This window comes from Sorex araneus, chromosome 1 (assembly GCF_027595985.1).
Source record: "Sorex araneus isolate mSorAra2 chromosome 1, mSorAra2.pri, whole genome shotgun sequence".
In the NCBI taxonomy this organism is placed as follows: Eukaryota; Metazoa; Chordata; class Mammalia; order Eulipotyphla; family Soricidae; genus Sorex; species Sorex araneus.
Window position 1 is genome coordinate 10,728,004 of NC_073302.1, and position 21,975 is coordinate 10,749,978.

Genomic DNA, 21,975 nt, shown 5'->3' on the forward strand with positions numbered 1-21,975 from the left:
AAGGAAATTGTCGGAACAAACAAAAAATCCTAAAAAATATACCTGACAAATGCACCCTGAATAGGGGATGGACTTGTGATTACTCTGCATGTCCACCAACATCTTGGGAACCATGATAGATGATAAACACATGTCGTTGAAGGCCAAGACACAGAGGAAGATGTACATGGGTGTGTGGAGGCGAGAGTCTATCCTGATGAGCAGGACAATGAGCAGGTTCCCCAGTACGGTGGTCAGGTATATGACCAGGAAGAGTGTCAAGAACCAGCCCTGTTGTTCTGGTGATATAGGGAGACCATGGAGGAGGAATTCAGAAACTCTGGTCTCATTCTGTCTCTTCGTGATGCTCCTCTTTCTCCTGGAAGTTAAATAGAGGAAAATGTTCAGAGCCTGAAGAACCATAATATAGTAACCCAATTTTTGTATGAAAGTGTTGTTATTTTTTAAATCTACTTTGTTCACAACTCACATGTATGTATGCATGAATCACCATGTACCGTTCAGGTTCTAAAAATCCATCACATCTTCACAATTTATAAGTTATTTTCTTTTCTTTTCTTTTAATTTTTTATTAGAGAGTCACTGGGATGTACTATTTCAACCTTATGAACTTTTTTGTTTGCATTTCAGTTATGCATTGATCGTTTACCCATCCCTCAAACAGTGCCCATTCACCTCCACCAATGATCCCAGTATGCCTCTCACCACCCACACCCCATTCCCACCACCCAACCCTGCTTCTGCAGCAGAGAATTCCCTTTTGTTCTCTCTCATTTTGGGTGTTGTAGTTTGCAATAGAGGTATTGAGTGGCCATCATATTCAGTTTACTTTTTGATATTTTCTTAACATGGAAAAATGCTTTGAACAACACTTTAATTCATGCTTGTACAAAGCACTACAGAAAGTGCTATACGCAAAGTAAAGAAGCAATGCAAAGTCTCAGTGTTGATGGAGTGTACAAAGTCAGAATATCTAAGTGTGCAAAGTTCCATTATTGCTACAGATAACGGTGAAAGGTATGACAACATGTATCTAAACCGAATCTGTCTCTTAATTACAACACACTAGCTCTCCTACTCTTCATTTTTTAGCATGTCCTGACATGCTAAGAGACATCACTCCAACATAGTTGAAGGAGGGAATCTTTGCTCTCCTTTGTATTAAAGGTAAATAGCAGGATGGCAAGTTTTTCTTAGAGACTGAAATGCTCAGAGGCACTGGTGCTACCTCTCTAAATTCTCAAAGGTGAATAATGACAAGTTTTTGGATGCCAGATTCCTAATTGTGGCTGGTTTGGTCCAGAGAGAAGAACCACTGAATTCTCACACCGATGCCTCTTTCTTAATGCCATTTACTTTATTTCTTTTAGTTGTTTTCATGAAAAAGGGAGATAATAGAATGAATTTCACTTATTTCAAATCTAATTTGTATTTTATTTATATAGCACAGACTTATAGTGGGGAAAATTTAGTGAACTGACTAATTATACCACATTACGTTTTTAAAAATTGAATCTCAGTGAGATACACAGTTACAAAGTTGTCTATGATTCATTGTTACAATGTTCCATCCCCAGACCTTCACAAGATTACAGGTTCCACCCCGATGTCCCCATCCCTCTCCCCCTCTCCCCTCCCTGCATGCCTCTATGGCAGGCACTTTTCTTCTCTCGTCTGTCTTTTCTTCTCTATTTCCTTTTGGGAATTTTGTTTTGCAATGCAGATATTGAAAGACCATCATTTATGTCCATTTACCTACTTTCGAAGTTTTGATTCTTGTTCAGAGTGATCATTTTCAACAATTATTGTCGTACTGGTCCCTTTTCTATTCTAACTGCCCTTTGTTCCGCCACCCCCTCTTGTGGCAAGCTTCCTACCATTAACCAGTCCTCCTGGCCCCGGTTTGCACCTGCCTTAGATATTAGTCTCATACTACTTTATTTTTTATATTCCACAAATGAATGCGGTCCTTCTATATTAGTTCCTCTCTTTCTGACTCAATTTGCAGTATGATATGCTCCATGTCCATCAAGTTATAATCAAATTTCATGACTTCATTTTTCCTAACCAATTCACAGTATCCCATTATGCAGATGTACCACCATTGTTTCTTTATCCAGTAGTCTTTTTGGGGAATTCTGGTTATTTCCATATTCTGACTGTTTTCAATAGTGTTGCAATGACCATAGGCGGGCACATGGTGTTTCTATTGTGTGTTTTTGGACCACCGGGATATATTTCCAGACATGGTATTGTTTGGTCAATTGGAAACTCAATTTCTAGTTTATATGAGTAATGTCCATATTATTTTCCAAAAAGACCAGATCACGTGGCATTCCCGCCAACAATGAAAGAGTCTCTCTTTCCCCACATCTGCTCCAGCACTAATTGTTCTTGTATCTTATGATGTGTGCCGGTCTCTATGGTGTGAGATGATATCTCACTGTTGTTTTGATTTGCATCTTCCTGATAATTATTGATGGAAAGCATTTTTTCATGTTTCTTTAGTCCATTTGATTTTCTTCTTTGAGAAAATTTATGTTCATTTTTACATCCCATGTTTTGATGTGGTTTGATATCATTTTCTTGTAAAGTATTACTATTGTCTTATATATCTTTCATATTAACCCCTTCTGAGAGGATTTCGTGTATGTAATTTTTCCCATTCCATGGGCTGTCTTTGTAGTTGGTCACCATTTATTTGAGGGGTAAAGACTTCTTAGCTTAATGTAGTCCCATTTGTTTAGGTTTGCTTCCACTGTTTGGTAAGTGGTGTTTTATCTTTGAAGATACTTTTATCGTCAATGTTATGGAGGGTTTTGCTATGTTTTCTTTCATGGACCTTATGGGTTCAGGTCTGATGTTAAGGTATTTCATTCATTTTCAACTGATTTTTGTGAATGGCGTTATGTAGAGGTCTGAGTTCATTTTTTTCTACATGAAGCTGCCCAGTTTTCCTAGCACTACTTATTGAAGAGGATATCCTTGCTCCTTTACCAAAGGTTAAAAGACCATATATTTGAAGGTCTGTATCAAGATATCCAATCTCTCATACATTGGTCTATGGGTTAGTCTTTATTCCAATACCATGCTATTTGAATTCCTACTGCTTTGCAATACAGTTTGAAGTTGGGGAAGGTGATGCTTCTCATCTTCTTGGTCCCAAGGATTGTTTCAGCTATTTTTAGGGATTTATTGTTATATATGAATTTTAGAAGTAGTTGGTCTATGTCTTTGAAAAATATTCTGAGTGTTCTTATAGGGACTGCATTAAATATGTATAATGCTTAAGATAGTACTGCAATTTTGAAAATGCTTACGTTTCAGTCTTACAATGATTCAGTACCCATTCCTCCACCAGTACCCATTCTCCACCAACAATGTTCCCAGTATCTCTCTCACAACACCCACAACATCCTTCCCCCCACGCCCTGCATCTGTGAAGGCACATTCCTTTTTGCTATTTCTCTCCTTTTGGGTGTTGTAGTTTTCAATACAGGTATTAAGTGGTCATTATGTTTGGTCTATAGTCTACTTTCAGCACACATCTCCCATCTAGAGTGGACCTTCCAAGCATTCTTTACTTGGTGGTCCCACTCTATCTCAGCTGCCTTTCCCCAAAGCATGTGAGCCGACTTCAAAGCCATGAAACAATTCTGCTGGTACTCGTCTCTACTAACCATTAGTGTTGGTCTCCCGTTATGTTATCTTTAATTCCACAAGCGAGTGCAGTCCTTCTATATATGTCCCTCTCTTTCTGACTCATTACACTTAGCATGATACTCTCCATGTTATCCACTTGTATACAAATTTCAAAACTTCATCTTTCTAACTGCTGCATAATATTCCATTGTGTAGATGTACCATACTGTCTTTAACCAGTCATCTCTGCTTGGGCACACGGGTTTTTTCCAAGTTCTGATTATTGTAAAAAGGTATGCAATAAACATACAAGTGCAGATGTCATTTCTACTAAACTATTTTTTTGCATCTCTGGGATATATTCCCAGAAGTGGTACTGCTGGGTCAAAACGGTGATCAATTTATAATTATTTTTTGCTTTTTGGGTCACACCCAGCATTGCAGAGAGGTTACTCCTGGCTCATGCACTCAGGAATTACTCCAGGCAGTGCTCAGGGGACCATACGGGATGGTGGGAATCGAACCCAGGTCGACCTCCTGCAAGGCAACGCCATACCCGCTGTGCTATTGCTCCAGCCCAATTTATAATTTTTTGAGAAATGTCCATACTGTTTTCCAAAAGGACTGAACCAGTCAGCATTCCCAGTAGCAGGGAAGGAGAGTCCCTTTCACCCTGCATCCACACCAACAGCCGTTGCTTTTATCCTTTTGGATTTTTCCATTCTCTGTGGTATGATATGATATCTCATTGTTGTTTGGATCTGCCTCTCCCTGATGATTAGTGATGAAGAACACTTTTTTCATGTGTCTTTGGCCTTTGGGATTTCTTCTTTGAGAAAGTTTCTGTTCATTTTCTGATGGGATTGGATGTTTTCTTCTTGTAGAATTCAACCAGTGCCTTGTATATCCTTGATATCCCTTATCAGATGGTTATCGATTGAAGAACAATTCCCAGCCTGTAAACTGTCTTTGTATTCTGGTCACTGTTTCTTTTGAGATACAGAAGCTTCTCAGTTTAAGATAGTCCCATTTGTTTATCTCTGCTTCCTCTTGCTTGGTCAGTGGCATATCATCTTTGAAGATACGTTTAACTTCAATGTCACGGAGGGTTTTGCTGACCCTTTCTTCAATGTACCTAATGGATTCTGGTCTGATGTTGAGGTCTTTAATCCATTTTGATCTGACTTTTGTACATGGTGTTAGTTAGAGTCTGAGCCCATTTTTTTAAATTTTATTTCATAAAATATCTTATTTTAAAAAATAGATTAAAATAAACTATGGAAGGTTACATAGTTTTCAGAGTAATATCAGTTATACAATACTCAAACACCCTTCCCTTCACCAGTGCCCATATTCTATCACCAACCACCCAAGTATACCTCCCGCCCCCTCCTGCCCCCCCAGTCCCCGCCCTTGTAAGTGATGTTTCACTTCGTTTACTCTTTATCTTGATTACATTCCATGTTTCAACACATAACTCACCATTGTTGCTGGAGTTTCCCCCCCCCCAAAAAAAGACAGTCCTACTGCCAAGGAAGCATTTGACAATTAGTTTTCCATTGCTGAGAATGTAGAGATATTAAGTCCCGCTGTTTGTTACATAACTTTTCTTTTTTATCCTCCCCTCCATCCCGTGCCATCGAGTTCATGCCTCCTTAGTAATCCTCATAGTATGATTGACGCCATGCTACCTGACAAAGGGAAAAAAACGGAGAAAGATGGTTATTTTCCAACGTCAGCCGGCGTGGGGCTATGGCTTAGTTGATAGTCTAGCACATGTCTGCAAGCAGTTTCTGGAACCAAAAGTAGTGCGCTGGTATCAGTCCTGGCTCGAGACTCCACCAGCGTCCCTCTCTTCCATGTACATATTAATTTTTTTCCTTATATCCAGTTCCCACGCCATCATGTTCATGTCTGCTTAATGGACATCATAATATGGCTGACGCCACGCCGCATTTCTTCCCGAGAAAGGAAGGATATTTCTGCTCCTCGGCCAGAATGGGGTTATGGCTTAGTTCAGTCTAGAGAGATCGCTACTACTTTGATTGCCTTCAATATTTCAACAAAAAAACTTACTATTCTTCTTAGGATTTCCCCCCCAAAGTCCAACCCATTAAAAGGAACCATTTCATATTGCTGATGATTAGATGACATTTGGTTTTGGGTTTCTGTATAGAGTCCAGGGAAAATTCTGCCAGAAATTACATCACTGCAAACTTTTACCATTTTATGGTGCTCACAAGATGGAAAAACCTAGAGAGAGATACCCTTTCCCGCTGTCGCAGTCTGGTGTAAACTCTCAGTTCACATTCTGGAAGTATTTCAGTGGGCTGCTGGTGTCCAAAGTAGCTCTTTTGGGCTCCTCCATCATGCTCAAGTGGCAGCAGCAGCAGAAGGGCCTGAGCCCATTTTTGCATGTAGCTATTCAGTTTTTCAGCACCACTTATTAAAGTGGCTTTTCTTGTTCCACTTCACATCACTTCCTCCTTATCATAGATTAGATCGTCATATATTGGAGAGTGTGTGTAAGATTATTCAACCCTGTCCCATTGGTCTGTGGATCTGTCTTTGTTCGAGTACCATGCTGTTTTATTATTACTGCTTTGTAGCAGAGTTTCAAGTTAGGGAAGGTGATGCCTCCCATCTTCTTTTTTCCCAAGAACTGCTTTAGCTATTAGGAAAACCCTCAGCAAAACGGGCATTGAAGGAACTTTCCTCAATATAGTCAAATCTATCTACCACAGACCCACGGCAAGTATCATTCTCAATGGGTAAAACATAAAAGCCTTTTCTCTAAGATCGGGCACAAGGCAAGGTTTCCCACTTTTGTCACTTCCATTCAATATAGTACTGGAAGTCCTGGCCATAGCAGTTAGACAGGAAAAATATATCAAGAGCATACAGATAGGAAAGGAAGAGGTCAAGTTATCACCATATTCAATGATATGATACTATACTTGGAAAACCCTAAGGACTCTCCAGAAAAGCTCCTAGAAACAATCAGTCAATATAGTAAAGTGGCAGGCTACAAAATCAACACCGAAAAGTCCATGGCTTCCTTATATACAAATAATGAAAAAGAAGAAAGAGACATTTCAAAAAAATTCCGTTCACAAAAGTACCTCAGAAAATCAAGTACCTTGGAATAGGCTTAGCCAAAGAGGTGAAGGATCTATACAAGAAAATAACAAAATACCACTTCAAGAAATAAAAGAGGACACTAGGAAATAGAGACACATCCCCTAACCATGGATAGGGAGAATTCACTTCTATCACTTTTCATCCTGTTGATCTTTGATTTGCTCAAGCAGGCACCAGCATCGGCAACTATCGCCCAATCCACCTCTTGTCCAACATCTACAAGTTGTTCACTCGAGTCATCCTGAATAGAATAGGCAGAACACTAGACAAAAGACAGCCATGCAAGAAAGCCGGATTCCAAAAAGGATTCAGCACGATTGGCCGTATTCACAAAGTGACCAAGCTCATTGAAGTTTCACAAGAGTTCAAGATGCCACTCAATCGTCCATCAATTATAAGAAAGCCTTCGGGTCCCGCCTCCCGATCCGCTCTCCAACTGCGGCCTGCCCACCCCGGTACCGTCATTGCCACTTGGCCAAGCCCTCCCGTCCCCTGATTCCCGCCGATCGGGGTCCCAGACCTCCTCCTGCAGCTGCCCCGCCCCGTGTCTTGTGCGTCCCGCCTGGCTGTCTAACAGGAAGACACTGGGGGCGTGGCCTGTATCTTAGGGGGCGTGGTCTCAAAGTGGGCGTGCCTCCTGTCGGCCTTTATTACCTCAGCATAATAGTTACTGTTTATTTCATTGAAAATCACTTTAGCCATCTCAAACACTCATGCAAAATATCCATTAGCTTTGTTTGACACTATAAGGCTGTCAGTGAATAAGGGAAGTTTAGCACAAACAGAACCCCTCCTTTCCTCAGGAAGAGGGAACAATAATAGATAACTACAAGGTTCCAACTCTATACTTCTGTAACAATATGAAGAAGCAGCCAAAATCCCCTCCACGAAGAGAGGGAGAAGAAAAGATTCCAGAAACATCAACGGGGGCTACTCACATCTACGACCTCTCAGATAAACAATTCAGAGAGGAGATCTGGAAAAGAGTCGACCTACTCCAAGCAACCATGGAACAGACATCCAATAAATTAAGGGAGGAGATGAATGAAGCACTGCAACGGTCTACCAAGAAAATCCAGGAAGAAATGAGAGCAGAAATCTCAAACCTACAAACGGAAGTCAAACAAATAAAGGAATGGGTAGATGAATTAAAAATCTCACTAGAGGCACTCAACAGTAGAATGACTACAGCTGAAGACAGAATCAGCGACCTGGAAGATGAGCTGCAGAAAGCTTATAGACAACAACAAATCATGGCGAAAGACCTCTAAATGGCTAGAGAGCGAATCAGAGCCCTGGGGGAATGACTTCAAGAGGAACAACATAAGAATCATTGGAGTACCCGAACCACAGGGAAGTAACCCCAATGAAAAAAACACAGTCAAAGACATCATTGCTAAGAAATTCCCAGAACTGGAGAGGCAGGCATCCAGATACAAGGAGTCTGAAGAGTACCAGCAAAAAGACACCCGAATAAAAAGACTCCAAGGCATATCATAGTCAGAATGACAGATGCTATGGATAGAGACACAATTCTGCAAGCAGCAAGGTCAAAAAAGGGAATCACATACAAAGGAGCACCCCTCAGAATTACAGCAGACCTGTCAGAGGAAAGCCTCCGAGCCCTAAGACAATGGTGGGACATAGTGAAAAAACTCAACGAAATGAATGCCTCACCAAGAATACTTTATCCGGCTAAACTCTCACTCAAACTCGAAGGAAACATACACTATTCTCGGATAAACAACAGCTCAGGAACTTCATAGACTCAAAACCAAACTTGAAAGAAGGTCTAAAGGGGCTTCTGTAAGACAAGGAGGAGCCCCATAAAAACAATAAATACCTCAGAAATATGACAGAAAATCCGAGCACAATAATCTCTCTCAATGTCAACGGCCTAAATGCACCAATCAAGAGACACAGAGTGGCAAAATGGATCCGGAAATTAAACCCAATATTCTGCTGCCTGCAAGAAACACACCTGAACAAATAGAGTAAACATAGACTCAAAGTCAAAGGATGGAAAACAATCCTGCAAGCAAACAATTCCCTTAAAAAAGCTGGAGTGGCCATCCTGGTATCCAACAACATAGACTTCAGGTTGAAAAAGATTAAAAGGGACAGCGAAGGTCATTTTCTATTTATCAAGGGATATGTACAACAGGAAGAAATCACACTCTTAAACGTATACACTCCTATCGAACTACCAGTTAAATATTTAAAACAACTCCTAACAGACTTCAAAGAGGACATCACTAACAGCACAATTGTACTCAGAGACTTCAATACGGCCTTATCGTCTCTAGATAGATCGACAAGAACAAAACTAAACAAGGAAACACTGACTCTGAAAGAAGAAATTGAAGAGAGAGGCCTAATAGACCTCTACAGGGCCTTACACTCCAAAAAGAAAGAATACACATTCTGTTCCAGTGCACATGGAACATTTTCTAAAATAGACCATGTACTGGGCCCCAGAACATACCTCAATAGAATCAGAAAAATAGAAATTGTATCAACCAACTTTTCAGAACACGATGGACTGAAGATAGAAGCTAACCACTCACCGACACGGAGAACCAAATCAAACAACTGGAAATTAAACAATTCAATGTTGAACATTGGTCAGGAAACAAATCAAGGAAGAAATCAAAAGATACTTAGAAACAAATGAGAATGAAGACACGAGCTACCAAATCCAATGGGACGCAGCTAAAGCCGTGGTAAGGGGAAAATTTATAGCTCTCCAAGCATTCCTCAGGAAGGAAGAAAGGGCCCATATAGATAGCTTGACTTCACAACTCAAGGCCTTAGAAAAGGACCAGAAAAAGAAACCCAAAGGAGAACGAAGGAAAGAAATAATAAAAATTAGAGCAGAAATTAACGACATCGAAACCAAAAAAACAATCCGAAAGATCAATGAAACAAAGAGCTGGTTCGTCGAGAAAATAAATAAGATTGATAAACCGCTAACAAGACTCACAAAGAAAGAGAGAGAACCCTAATAAATCGAATCAGAAATGAAAAGGGGGACATCATGACAGAAACCAGTGATATACAAAAGATCATGAGAGACTCTTTGAAGGCGTATATGCCACAAAACAGGAGAACCTAAGAGAAATGGATGAATTCCTTGACTCCTACAATCTCCCAAGACTGAACAAAGAAGACTTGGAATACCTGATAGACCCATCAATGTTGAGGAAATTGAAACTGTAATCAAAAATCTCCCCCCCAAAAAAAGCCCAGGACCAGATGGTTTCACTGGTGAATTCTTCCAAACATTTCAAGAAGACATGTTGCCAGTTCTCCTCAAACTTTTCCAGGAAATTGAAAAAACAGGAACTCTCCCAAACAGTTTTTATGACGCACACATCTCCCTAATACCAAAAGCAAACAAAGACACCACTAAGAAAGAAAATTACAGACCAATATCCCTGATGAAAACCAATGCGAAGATCCTCAACAAAATATTAACAAATAGGATCCAACAACTCATCAAAAAGATCATACATTATGACCAAGTGGGATTCGTCCTGGGGATGCAAGGATGGTTTAACATTCAGAAATCAATCAAAATAATCCATCATATCAACAAAAGTAAAGATAAAAACCGTATGATCATATCAATAGATGCAAGAAAGCATTTGACAAGATCCAACATACTTTCATGATGAAAACCCTCACCAAAATGGGTTTTGGAGGAACTTTCCTCAAGATAGTTGAAGCAATCTACCACAAGCCTATGGCAAGCATTATCATCAACAGGGAAAAACTAATGGCCTTTCCTCTAAGATCAGGTACAAGACAAGGATGCCCGCTCTCACCACTTCTCTTCAATATAGTACTGGAAGTACTTGCAATAGCCATTAGACAAGAAAAATAGATTAAGGGCTTCCAGATAGGAAAGGAAGAAATAAAACTCTCACTATTTGCAGACGATATGATACTATATCTAGAGAAGCCTAAAGCCTCTACTAAGAAACCGTTAGAAACAATAGTCTTATACAGTAAAGATGCAGGCTACAAAATCAATACCCAAAAATCCATGGCCGTCCTATACACAAACAATGAGGCAGAGGAAAGGGACATGAATAAAGCAATCCCATTCACAATCGTGCCCCAGAAAATCAAGTACCTCGGAATAAGCTTAACCAAGGAAGTAAAAGACCTCTACAAAGAAAACTATAAAACGCTACTCCATGAAATAAAAGAGGACATGAGGAAATGAAAACATATACCCTGCTCGTGCATAGGGAGAATCAATGTTGTCAAAATGGCAATACTCCCCAAGTCATTATACAGATTTAACGCAATCCCTATAAGTATACCCATGACATTCTTCAAAGAAATGGGTCACACAATCCTAAAATTCATATGAAACAACAAACGCCCACGGATAGCTAAAACAATTCTTGGGAAAAAGACGATGGGAGGCATCACCCTCCCCAACCTCAAACTTTACTACAAAGCAGTAACAATTAAAAAAGCATGGTACTGGAACAAAGGCAGAGCCGTAGACCAATGGAACAGGGTGGAATATCCTTACACACAACCCCAAATGTATGATCATCTAATCTTTGATAAGGCAGCAAGAGATGTGAAGTGGAGTAAGGAAAGCCTCTTTAACAAATGGTGTTGGCACAACTGGACAACCACATGCAAAAGAATGGGCTTACCCTCGACCTGACACCATGCACAAAAGTCAGATCAAAATGCATTAAAGACCTCAACATCAGATCACAAACCATAAGGTACATGGAAGACAAGTTCGGCAAGACTCTCCACGGTATTGAAGATAAAGGTATCTTCAAAGATGACACGGAACTAAGCAATCTAGTAGAAACAGAGATCAACAAATGGGATTACATTAAACTGAAAAGCTTCTGCACCGCAAAAGATACAGTGACCAGAATACAAAGACTATCTACAGAATGGGAAAGAATATGTACACAATACCCATCAGATAAGGGGTTGATATCAATGGTATGTAAAGCACTGGTTGAACTCTAAAGAAAACATCCAACCCCATCAGAAAATGTGGTGAAGAAATGAAAAGGCAGTTTCCCAAGGAAGAGAAATGAATGGCCAAAAGGCACATGAAAAGCTGCTCTACATCACTAATTATCAGGGAGATGCAGATCAAAACAACCATGAGATACGACCTCACAGCGAAGAGAATAGCACACATCCAAAAGAACAAAAGCAACTGCTGTTGGAGAGAATGTGGGGAGAAAGGGACCTTTCTACACTGCTGGTGGGAAAGTCGATTGGTTCAGGCCTTTTGGAAAACAACATGGACAATTCTCAAAAAATTAGATATTGAGCTCCCATTTGAGCCAGCAATATGACTGATGGGAATATATCCCAGAGAAGAAAAAAAGTATAGTCGAAATGACATCTGTACTCATATGCTCATTGCAGCACTGTTTACAATAGCCAGAATCTGGTAAAAACCCCAGTGCCCTAGAACAGATGACTGGTTGAAGAAACTTTGGTACATCTATGCAATGGAATACTATGCAGCTGTTAGAAAAAAGGAGATCGTGAGTTTTGCATATAAGTGTTTTGGCATGGAAAGTATCATGCTGAGTGTAATGAGTCAGAAAGAGAGAGAGACAGACATGGAAAGATTGCACTCATCTGTGGAATATAGAATAACAGAGTAGGAGACACCCAAGAATAGTAGAAAAAAGTACCCAGAGGTTGACTCCATGAATTGGAAACTGGCCTCAAATTCTGGGGAGAGGGCAATTCAGAGAAGGGTTCACCAAGTATAATGCGGTTGAAGGCCTTGTGGGGGGGAAGGGTGATGCGGGCTGAATGTGGACTAGAGACTGAACACAGTGGCCACTCAACACCTTTATTGCATACAACAATGGCTAGTTAGAGAGAGAGAACAGAAGGGAATACCCTGCAACAGTGGCAGGGTGGGGTGGGTGGAGGTGGGATTGGGGAGGGTAGGAGGGATGCTGGGTTTACTGGTGGTGGAGAATGGGCACTGGTGAAGGGATGGGTTCTCGAACTTTGTGTGAGGGAAACATGAGCACAAAAATGTATAAATCTGTGACTGTACTCTCACAGTGATTCACTAATTAAAAATTAAAAAAAGATAATTGTCTGCATGGTAGAGAGGGATTCATATTCTTTTTAATTTTTTTAAATGCAGCCATCCTGTTGTCCCATTTGTTGAAGAGGCTCTCCCAAGTCCTTATCGTGTACCTTGTAAATTTTCCCAAGATATTAAGGACACAATCCATTCACTTTCCTTTGCTTTTGGATATTTTTAATTTCTCATTGTATTTTAATCAAGTTAATACATGTTCAGGACCATGTTATATCATCTCCACTATTTTGATCTTTTAACCAACCTCTTATGATTGATTTGTGGTTTCATCAGTACAGAAAATTTATCTGATTGAATTCCACTTTTCTTAATTGTATTGAGAATTGTTTTGTGTCCCATCATAGGCTTTATCTTGGTGACTATTCCATAAACCCATGAAAAGACAGTGTATTATGTTGCTTACTTTTGTGCTCATGGAATTGGCTACACTAGGTGATGCTCCAGGCCTACTCTTGAATCTGTGCTCTGGAGTGTCCCCTGGTGGTACTTCAGAGATCATATGTGGGCCAGGGATCAAACCTGGGTCAGGTATCTGCAAAGGAAGTGCCTACCCCTCTCTCTATTCTCTTATGCCAACCAGGTGTTTATATTTGTTTTCATTTGGGGAATGTACCAGTAATGTTCAGGGGTTAATCCTAGGCTGAGAACTCAGGAATCAATCTTGTTGGTAAGCAGTGGAACATTAGGAGTGCTGGGCATTGAACCCAGCTCACCTGCATGAAGGCAAGCACGTAAACAGCTGTATGACAAGTCTGGTCCCTAGTCTGTTGCTTTTTACATACAAACTTATTGACATAACCTTGGTAGCAAGATAGTAAACTCTTATATGCTTACGTGACATTATTTCAGAGAAAAGTTTATCAGGCCTTGCCCACTACCAAAGTACCATTTTTTTGATGAAATGTTCTGTCATAATAGTCTATCTGTATATTAGTAAGATCTCTTTAATGCACTAGTAAGATCATTATTTTCTTTTTTAAGTTTCTTATAGATCATTCATCCGTTGTTGTAAATTCATTTAAAACTTTTATTTTTGTAATAGAATAAATATTCCTCTCAATGTAGGTCAATAATGGTTTATTTAATTTTGTGTTCCTATAACGGTTACATATATTTTAATAAAGTATATGTTGATGAATTTCCATATTTATAATTACCTGGTTTTCATAACTTTCTCTTGCTACCATATTGTACTCAAAGTTTATCTTATGATGTAGCTTCTTTGGCTTTTCTGTCATTATCATTCACTTTGTGGATCTTTCACTTTTCATCTTTCACCTTTCACCTAGTCTATAATTGTTTATAGAACTGTTGTTTGTTTGTTAAAAATAGCATATGGCTTGCCTCTCTCTCACTCTCTCACTCGCTCTGTTTGGTTTTGGCACACCCAGCTATGGTAAAGACTTACTCTCGACTCTGTGCATTGTGATAATTCCAGGTAGTGTTTGGGATATTGTAGTGTGGCTGGGAATCAAACCCAGGTCAGATACATGCAAACCAAGCTATCCACTCACTGTAACATTTCTCTGAACAGAGAGAAACACATTTAAAATCACATTGTTTTGTGATTGTTGTGCTCCTAGGAGCTCTTTTAGAGATCTAAGTGTTGTTAAAATGTCATAAATAAGGAATTTTTCTTTTTTTTTAATTTTTAAATTTATTTATTTTTAATTAGAAAATCACCGTGAGGGTACAGTTACAGATTTATACACTTTTGTGCTTATACTTCCCTCATACAAAGTTCGGGAACCCATCCCTTCATCAGTGCCCATTCTCCACCACCCGTAAACCCAGTGTCCCTCCCACCCTCCCCAATCCCATATCCCCCCCCCACCCCACCCTGCCACTGTGGCAAGGCATTCCCTTCTGTTCTCTCTCTCTAATTAGCTGTTGTGGTTTGCAATAAAGGTGTTGAGTGGCCGCTGTGCTCAGTCTCTAGACCTCATTCAGCCCGCAACTCCCTTCCCCTACATGGCCTTCGACTACAATGTAGTTGGTGATCGCTTCTCTGAGTTGACCTTTCCCCAGAACGTGAGGCCAGCCTCGAAGCCATGGAGTCAACCTCCTGGTACTTATTTCTACAGTTCTTGGGTGTTAGTCTCCCACTCTGTTATTCTATATACCATAGATGAGTGCAATCTTTCTATGTCTGTCTCTCTCTTTCTGACTCATTTCACTCAGCATGAAACTTTTCATGCCCATCCACTTGACTACAAAATTCTTGGCCTCCTTTTTTCTAACAGCTGCATAGTATTCCATTGTATAGATGTACCAAAGTTTCCTCAACCAGTCATCCGTTCTGGGGCATTCGGGTTTTTTCCAGATTCTGGCTATTGTAAACAGTGCTGCGATGAACATACATGTGCAGATGTTGTTTCGATTGTACTTTTTTGCCTCTCTGGGATATATTCCCAGCAGTGGTATTGCTGGGTCAAATGGGAATTCAATATCTAATTTTTTGAGAGTCGTCCAAATTGTTTTCCTGAAGGGCTGAACCAGTCGGCATTCCCACCAGCAGTGAAGAAGGGTCCCTTTCTCCCCACATCCTCTCCAACAGCGGTTGCTTTTGTTCTTTTGGATGTGTGCTAGTCTCTGTGGTGTGAGGTGGTATCTCATGGTTGTTTTGATCTGCATCTCTCTGATGATTAGTGATGCAGAGCACTTTTTCATGTGCCTTTTGGCCATTCGTATTTCTTCCTTGGTAAAGTTTCTGTTCATTTCTTCGCCCCATTTTTTGATGGGGTTGGATGTTTTCTTCTTGTAGAGTTCAACCAGTGCTTTATATACCATTGACATCAACCCCTTATCTGATGGGTATTGTGTAAATATCCTTTCCCATTCTGTGGATAGTCTTTGGATTCTGGTCAATGTATCTCTTGCGGTGCAGAAGATTTTTAGTTTAATGTAGTCCCATTTGTTGATCTCTGTTTTTACTAGATTGCTTAGTTCCGTGTCACCTTTGAAGATACCTTTATCTTCAATATCGTGGAGGGTTTCGCCGACCTTGTCTTCAATGTACCTTATGGATTGTGGTCTAATGTTGAGGTCTTTAATCCATTTTGATCTGACTTTTGTGCATGGTGTCAGGTCAAGGTCTAAACCCATTTTTTTGCATGTGGTTGTCCAGTTCTGCCAGCACCATTTGTTAAAGAGGCTTTCCTTGCTCCACTTCACATCCCTTGCTCCCTTATCAAAGATTAGATGGTCATACATTTGGGGTTGTGTGTAGGGATATTCCACCCTGTTCCATTGGTCTACGGCTCTGCCTTTGTTCCAGTACCATGCTGTTTTAATTGTTACTGCTTTGTAGTAAAGTTTGAGGTTGGGGATGGTGATGCCTCCCATCATATTTTCCCAAGAATTGTTTTAGCTATCCTTGGACGTTTGTTATTCCATATGAATTTTAGGATTGCTTGATCCATTTCTTTGAAGAGTGTCATGGGTATATTTATAGGGATCGCATTGAATCTGTATAATGCTTTAGGGAGTATTGCCATTTTGACAACATTGATTCTCCCTATCCACGAGCAGGGTATATGTTTCCATTTCCTCATGTCCTCTTTGATTTCATGGAGTAGCGTTATGTAGTTTTCTTTGTAAAGGTCTTTTACTTCCTTGGTTAAGCTGATTCCGAGGTACTTGATTTTCTGGGGCACGATTGTGAATGGGATTGCTTTTTTCATGTCCCTTTCCTCTGCCTCATTGTTTGCATATATGAAGGCCATGGATTTTTGGGTATTGATTTTGTAGCCTGCAACTTTACTGTATAAGTCTATTGTTTCTAAGAGTTTCTTAGTAGAGGTTTTAGGCTTCTCTAGATATAGTATCATGTCGTCTGCAAATAGTGAGAGTTTGATTTCTTCCCTTCCTATCTGGATGCCCTTAATCTCTTTTTCTTGTCTAATAGCTATCGCAAGTACTTCCAGTACTATATTGAAGAGGAGTGGTGAGAGTGGGCATCCTTGTCTTGTACCTGATCTCAGAGGAAAGGCCCAAATAAGGAATTTTTCATTAATCAGTTTTCACTCTAGACTATATTGTATCTTTATATTAGTTACTAGTGCATATAGCATCATTACACTGTTTTGTCCCATACATGTCCATCAAAAATTTGTCCTTAATCATTCTTGCAGAATTGATTCTGAAAAGCTCAGAGCGGCCTTGGTAACTCAGGCCATAGTCTTAATTATTACTCACATTTGTGTAAACTAGCATAGTTTGGAGTGGTGGATTTGGAAGGGTATCCCTATTAACATTTGATAGTGATGCAAGAAGAGAGAGAACTTTGGTTTAAATGACTCAGAATGAAAGGGAAATTCGGCAGTTATCAGTAAGGAAAGAAAAGCAATCAAGCAGGATAAATGAAAATATTTGGTCACCTTACCATGGGATTCATTTTTTATTTATGTATAAATGATATATAGACCTGTTATTTATTTCTTTACATTTTTATGCATAAATATACTCATATATGTGTCTACAATTTATTTGTGTGCATTATTTTATCTCATAAAAGATAAAATAAAGGTCAGTATTGAAATCATTTGCTCTTGGATGAGATACTATTAGTAGTATTCGTGGAGAAATATGGAGATGTAACTTGAGTGTTTAGATATGTCTTCAGAGAATACTTTTAGATATAACTATTTTAGTTCAATAGTACACTAAGTATATAATAGCAAAATATTTTTAACGCATGCAATTAAGTATGAGTTTTGGTACAGTGCTCCTCCATCATACTTAATTGCATGTTTTTCCTAACTGAAAATCTCCTAACCATCTTTGATTCCATTTTATAAATGCTAAATTCCACTAGTTAGGCAGTCACACCCAGAAACTTCCCCCGAAACCATGTAATCCCATCAATGGCCAACATCCAGAGACTATAAAACCAAGCTTCCAAAAGCATGTGGCATCTTCTAGCCTAGTTCTCCCACTCGAAAATGTGGCAAGCTACCGAGAATTTCCTGCCCGCATGCGAGAGCCTGGCAAGCTCCCCATGACTTATTCATATGCCCAAACCAGTAAAAATGATGGGTCTCATTCCCCTGACTCTGAAAGAGCCTTTGATGCGGCACTGTTGAGAAGGACGAGTAAAGAGAGGCTTCTAAAACCTCAGGGCTAGGACAAATGGAGACGTTACTTAGACCACTAGAGAAAATCGACAATCAGCGGGATGATGATAATGATGATGATGATGATGCTTTTTATATTTTACATGTCACATATGTCTATCATAACATACAAAAGTTCCATTATTTATGTAATTTGCATATATGTATGTATATATTTCATAATAACCTTTCAATCAGAAAGGTTATTATAATCAAAAGTTATGGATTGCTCTAATTCCTTCCTAATCATCTTTATACTGTTGTATCAGATTATAAAGAAAGTGCATAAACCTAAAAAGCATATCAAGTTTAATTTCTAATCATGTAATGCATACATTAAGCAGCCACCTGGGTCAAGACAGAAAACATTTCTGACACTGCTGTGAGAATTAATTTGAAGAAGTAACTGAAATATTATAGAAACAGAAAGTTTTCAAAATTGCGTCCTGAAACTTATATAATAAAAAGTGAATTTATACCAAACTGTACAATTATTGTAGGGGCTACCTCCAGTTCTGAGGAGATGGGGAATCGCAGTTATTCTTGGGTGGGGATGAACTGATAAAAAGGTATCTGATGACAATTCCGAGATTCTGAGGAAGGGTATAAATACATACTTAAGAGCAAATGCAAAGTAAACGTTACAATTTTATAATGGAAATTCAGAATAATGTAAAATTGAAAACATAATTTCGGTAAGTCTTCCGTCAACAATCTCTTTAGCTGTCAGTCTGGGTAATGAACAGGTAAACCTGTTTTATGTCAGCAGAGTGGGACATGAGAATACCAACCTCTCTGAGATGTGTGTGCATGTAAACAGGTTTATCGGAGCTCTCAGAACATATATTCTTGTATAATAGCTTCCTTATTCTTTTGTATATATATGCATTTTATATCATTTAGACATAATGAACATCATTTTATTAACAAACAACTTGAATGCTTGTTTTATATCTCTGTTTCTCAGGCAGTAGATGAAAGGGTTCAGCATGGGGGTGATTATCATATACATCACAGAAGCAGCTATTTCTTTACTACCAGACATGGCTGGCGAAGAAAAAAAGTACACTTCTGCAATGGTTCCATAGAATAAAGCCACAACGAGGAGATGGGAACCACAGGTAGAAAGGACTTTGAAGAATTTCTTAGCAGAAGGATTTTTCAGGACAGTGGCCCATATGCAGATATATGATCCCATGATAAAAGTGAATGGAATACTCACATACATTCCTCCCTCAACGAATATGACCAGGTTATTGAGTGAAGTGTCTGAGCAGCTTACCTCCAGCAATGCAGTGAGTTCACAGAAGAAGTGCGGGATGATAATATCACCACAGAAGGACACTCGGATCAAGAGGAGGGTGTGCAGCAGTGAATGTAAAAAATTGATGGTCCAGGACCAAGCTACTAATGAGATACACCGTGCCTGCCTCATGATCATGGTATAGTGGAGTGGCTTACAGATGGCTACATACCTGTCATAGGCCATCACTGCAAGAATAAAATTGTCAGTACAAACAAAAAATCCTAAAAAATATACCTGAGTAATGCACCCTGAATAGGAGATGGACTTGTGATTACTCTGCATGTCCACCAACATCTTGGGAACTGTGACAGATGATAAACACACGTCGTTGAAAGCCAAGGCACTGAAGAAGAAGTACATGGGGGTGTGGAGGCGAGAGTCTATCCTGATGAGTAGGATGATAATTAGGTTCCCCAGCACGGTGGTCAGGTATATGACCAGGAAGAGTGTCAAGAACCAGCCCTGTTGTTCTGGTGGTATAGGGAGACCCTGGAGGAGGAATTCAGAAACTCTGGTCTCATTTTGTCTCTTCATGATGCTCCTCTTTCATCTGGAAGTTAAATAGAGGTAAATGTTAAGAGCATGAAGAACCATAATATAGTAACCCAACTTTTATATGAAAGTGTTGTTTTTTTTTTAACTAGACTTTATTCACAACTCACATGTATGTAGGCATGAGTCACCACGTACCATTCAGGTACTAATAAATGATCACATCGTCACAATTTCTTCTCTTTTTTAACAAACTTTTTTATTAGAGAATCACTGTGATGTACATTTACAAACTTATTAACCTTTGTATTTGCATTTCAGTTATACATTTATCGTTCACCCATCCCTCCACCAGTGTCCATTCACCTCCACCAATGATCTCAGTATCCCTTTCACCACCCACACCCCATCCCCCAACGCCCCACCCTGCCTCTGCTGCAGGGCATTCCCTTTTATTCTCTCTCCTTTTGGGTGTTGTAGTTTGCAATAGAGGTATTGAGTGGCCTTCATGTTCGGTGTATAGTCTACTTTTAGATATTTTCTTAACTTAGAAAAATACTTTGAACAACAGCTTAATTCATGCTCTGTCCAAAGCTCTATGGAAAGTGCTATACACAAGAGTAAAGAAGCAGTGCAAAGTCTCAGTGTTGATGGAGTGTACAAAGTCATAATATCTAAGTGTGCAAAGTTCCATCCTTGCTATAGATAACGGAGAAAGGAATGACATGTATCTAACCAGAATCTGTCTCTTAATTACAACACACTAGCTCTCCTACTCCTCATTTTTTAGCATGTTCTGATACGCTAAGTAACATACTCCAACATAGTTGAAGGAGAGAATCTTTACTTTTCTTTGTATTTAAGGTAAATAGAAGGATGGCAAGTTTTACTTAGAGACTGAACTGCTCAGGGGCACTGTTGCTATCTCTCTCAATTATCGAAGGTGAATAATGGCAAGTTTATCTTAGAGATTGAACTTCTCAGGGACACTGGTTCTATCTCTGCATGTTCTCTAAGGTGGATTGTGAATGATTATGTGAGGATATACCACAATAAACTTAGAAACTATAACAAACAGAAGGCCTTGCTTTTCATAGGATTTAACTTTTGATTATTGTAGCCCTGCACCCAGGAAAATAGGATCAGACCATGTTCACAAGAGGTTGAAATACCTGTTAGGACAGGCTTATTTGATAAGCCTTCTGTAAGTATTGTTCTAGAAATTTGAGATTTATGAACGTTGGAGATTTATAACTAAAACATTTAGTTTGAGGAAAGATTATAATCTGTCCTGAGACTGAACACTAATTATTTGTAAACACAGTGCTTAATGATTAGTGAATACTCTTCTATTTAAAAATCTCAATATAACATTGTGATCAAGACGAAGTCATCTTTATCTACCAGTGGAAACTGAATATAAGAGAAAAACATAGCAGGTCCAGACTGTGCATTAGACCATTTCTGACCATTGAGATACCGGAATAAAAGGAACAAGTTTGCATACTTACCTAGAGGAAAAATGCACCCAATCCTGCCTGCAGGATGTGGCCATTATTAACGGACTCCAAAGTGTCTGTGAGCATAAAGATGGGTCCCATTTATTCACAGATACCATCAGATATATGCTGCCCAGATTGGACATCATTAATAACTAATAAATACAGAGATCTTGGACGACATTCAGATATAACATAGGAGACATTAAGGAAGGCAAAGATAACACATCTCCACAGCACCGAGTTAGGATTTCAAAACTCCTTCATGCTGACCATGGGTAAACTCAGGAAATTTCTCCACCTGGCTGGTGAGCATATGTATGTCTCTCAGACTCAGTAATTTCATGGCTGAACTTTGACACCTGTTTACAAGTTGAGAATGTGGAAGAGATTGTTCAAGGGCAGGCTAGATATTTGTCAATGAGGGTCCAAATCACACTCAGACTGCTCTGCACTTGCTTCCTAGGACATGTCTGATGCTTTGTGCACTGACCTTAGGGAAAAGAATCTTTATATCACCTGTAGTTTTATATATAGCTTTTGTTTAGATCTTGATTTTTCTTCCAGTCTCTCTGTTTCCTTAAAATTTTTGAATATTAGTCTCATACTCTGTTTAATATATTGCAAAATGACCGCAATCACTTTGTGTCTGTA

The 21,975-nt window shown here is 39.4% G+C and overlaps 1 protein-coding gene across 1 annotated transcript; it reads right to left on the reverse strand.

Annotated features, from left to right (window-relative positions):
- Positions 1-18,991: 18,991 nt before the first annotated feature.
- Positions 18,992-19,864, reverse strand: LOC129402594 (olfactory receptor 1J4-like; the record flags this gene model as incomplete). Its single annotated transcript, XM_055129742.1, has 1 exon — positions 18,992-19,864. A coding segment is annotated over exon 1 (873 nt), but the record flags the coding sequence as incomplete, so codon positions are not given.
- Positions 19,865-21,975: the final 2,111 nt, after the last annotated feature.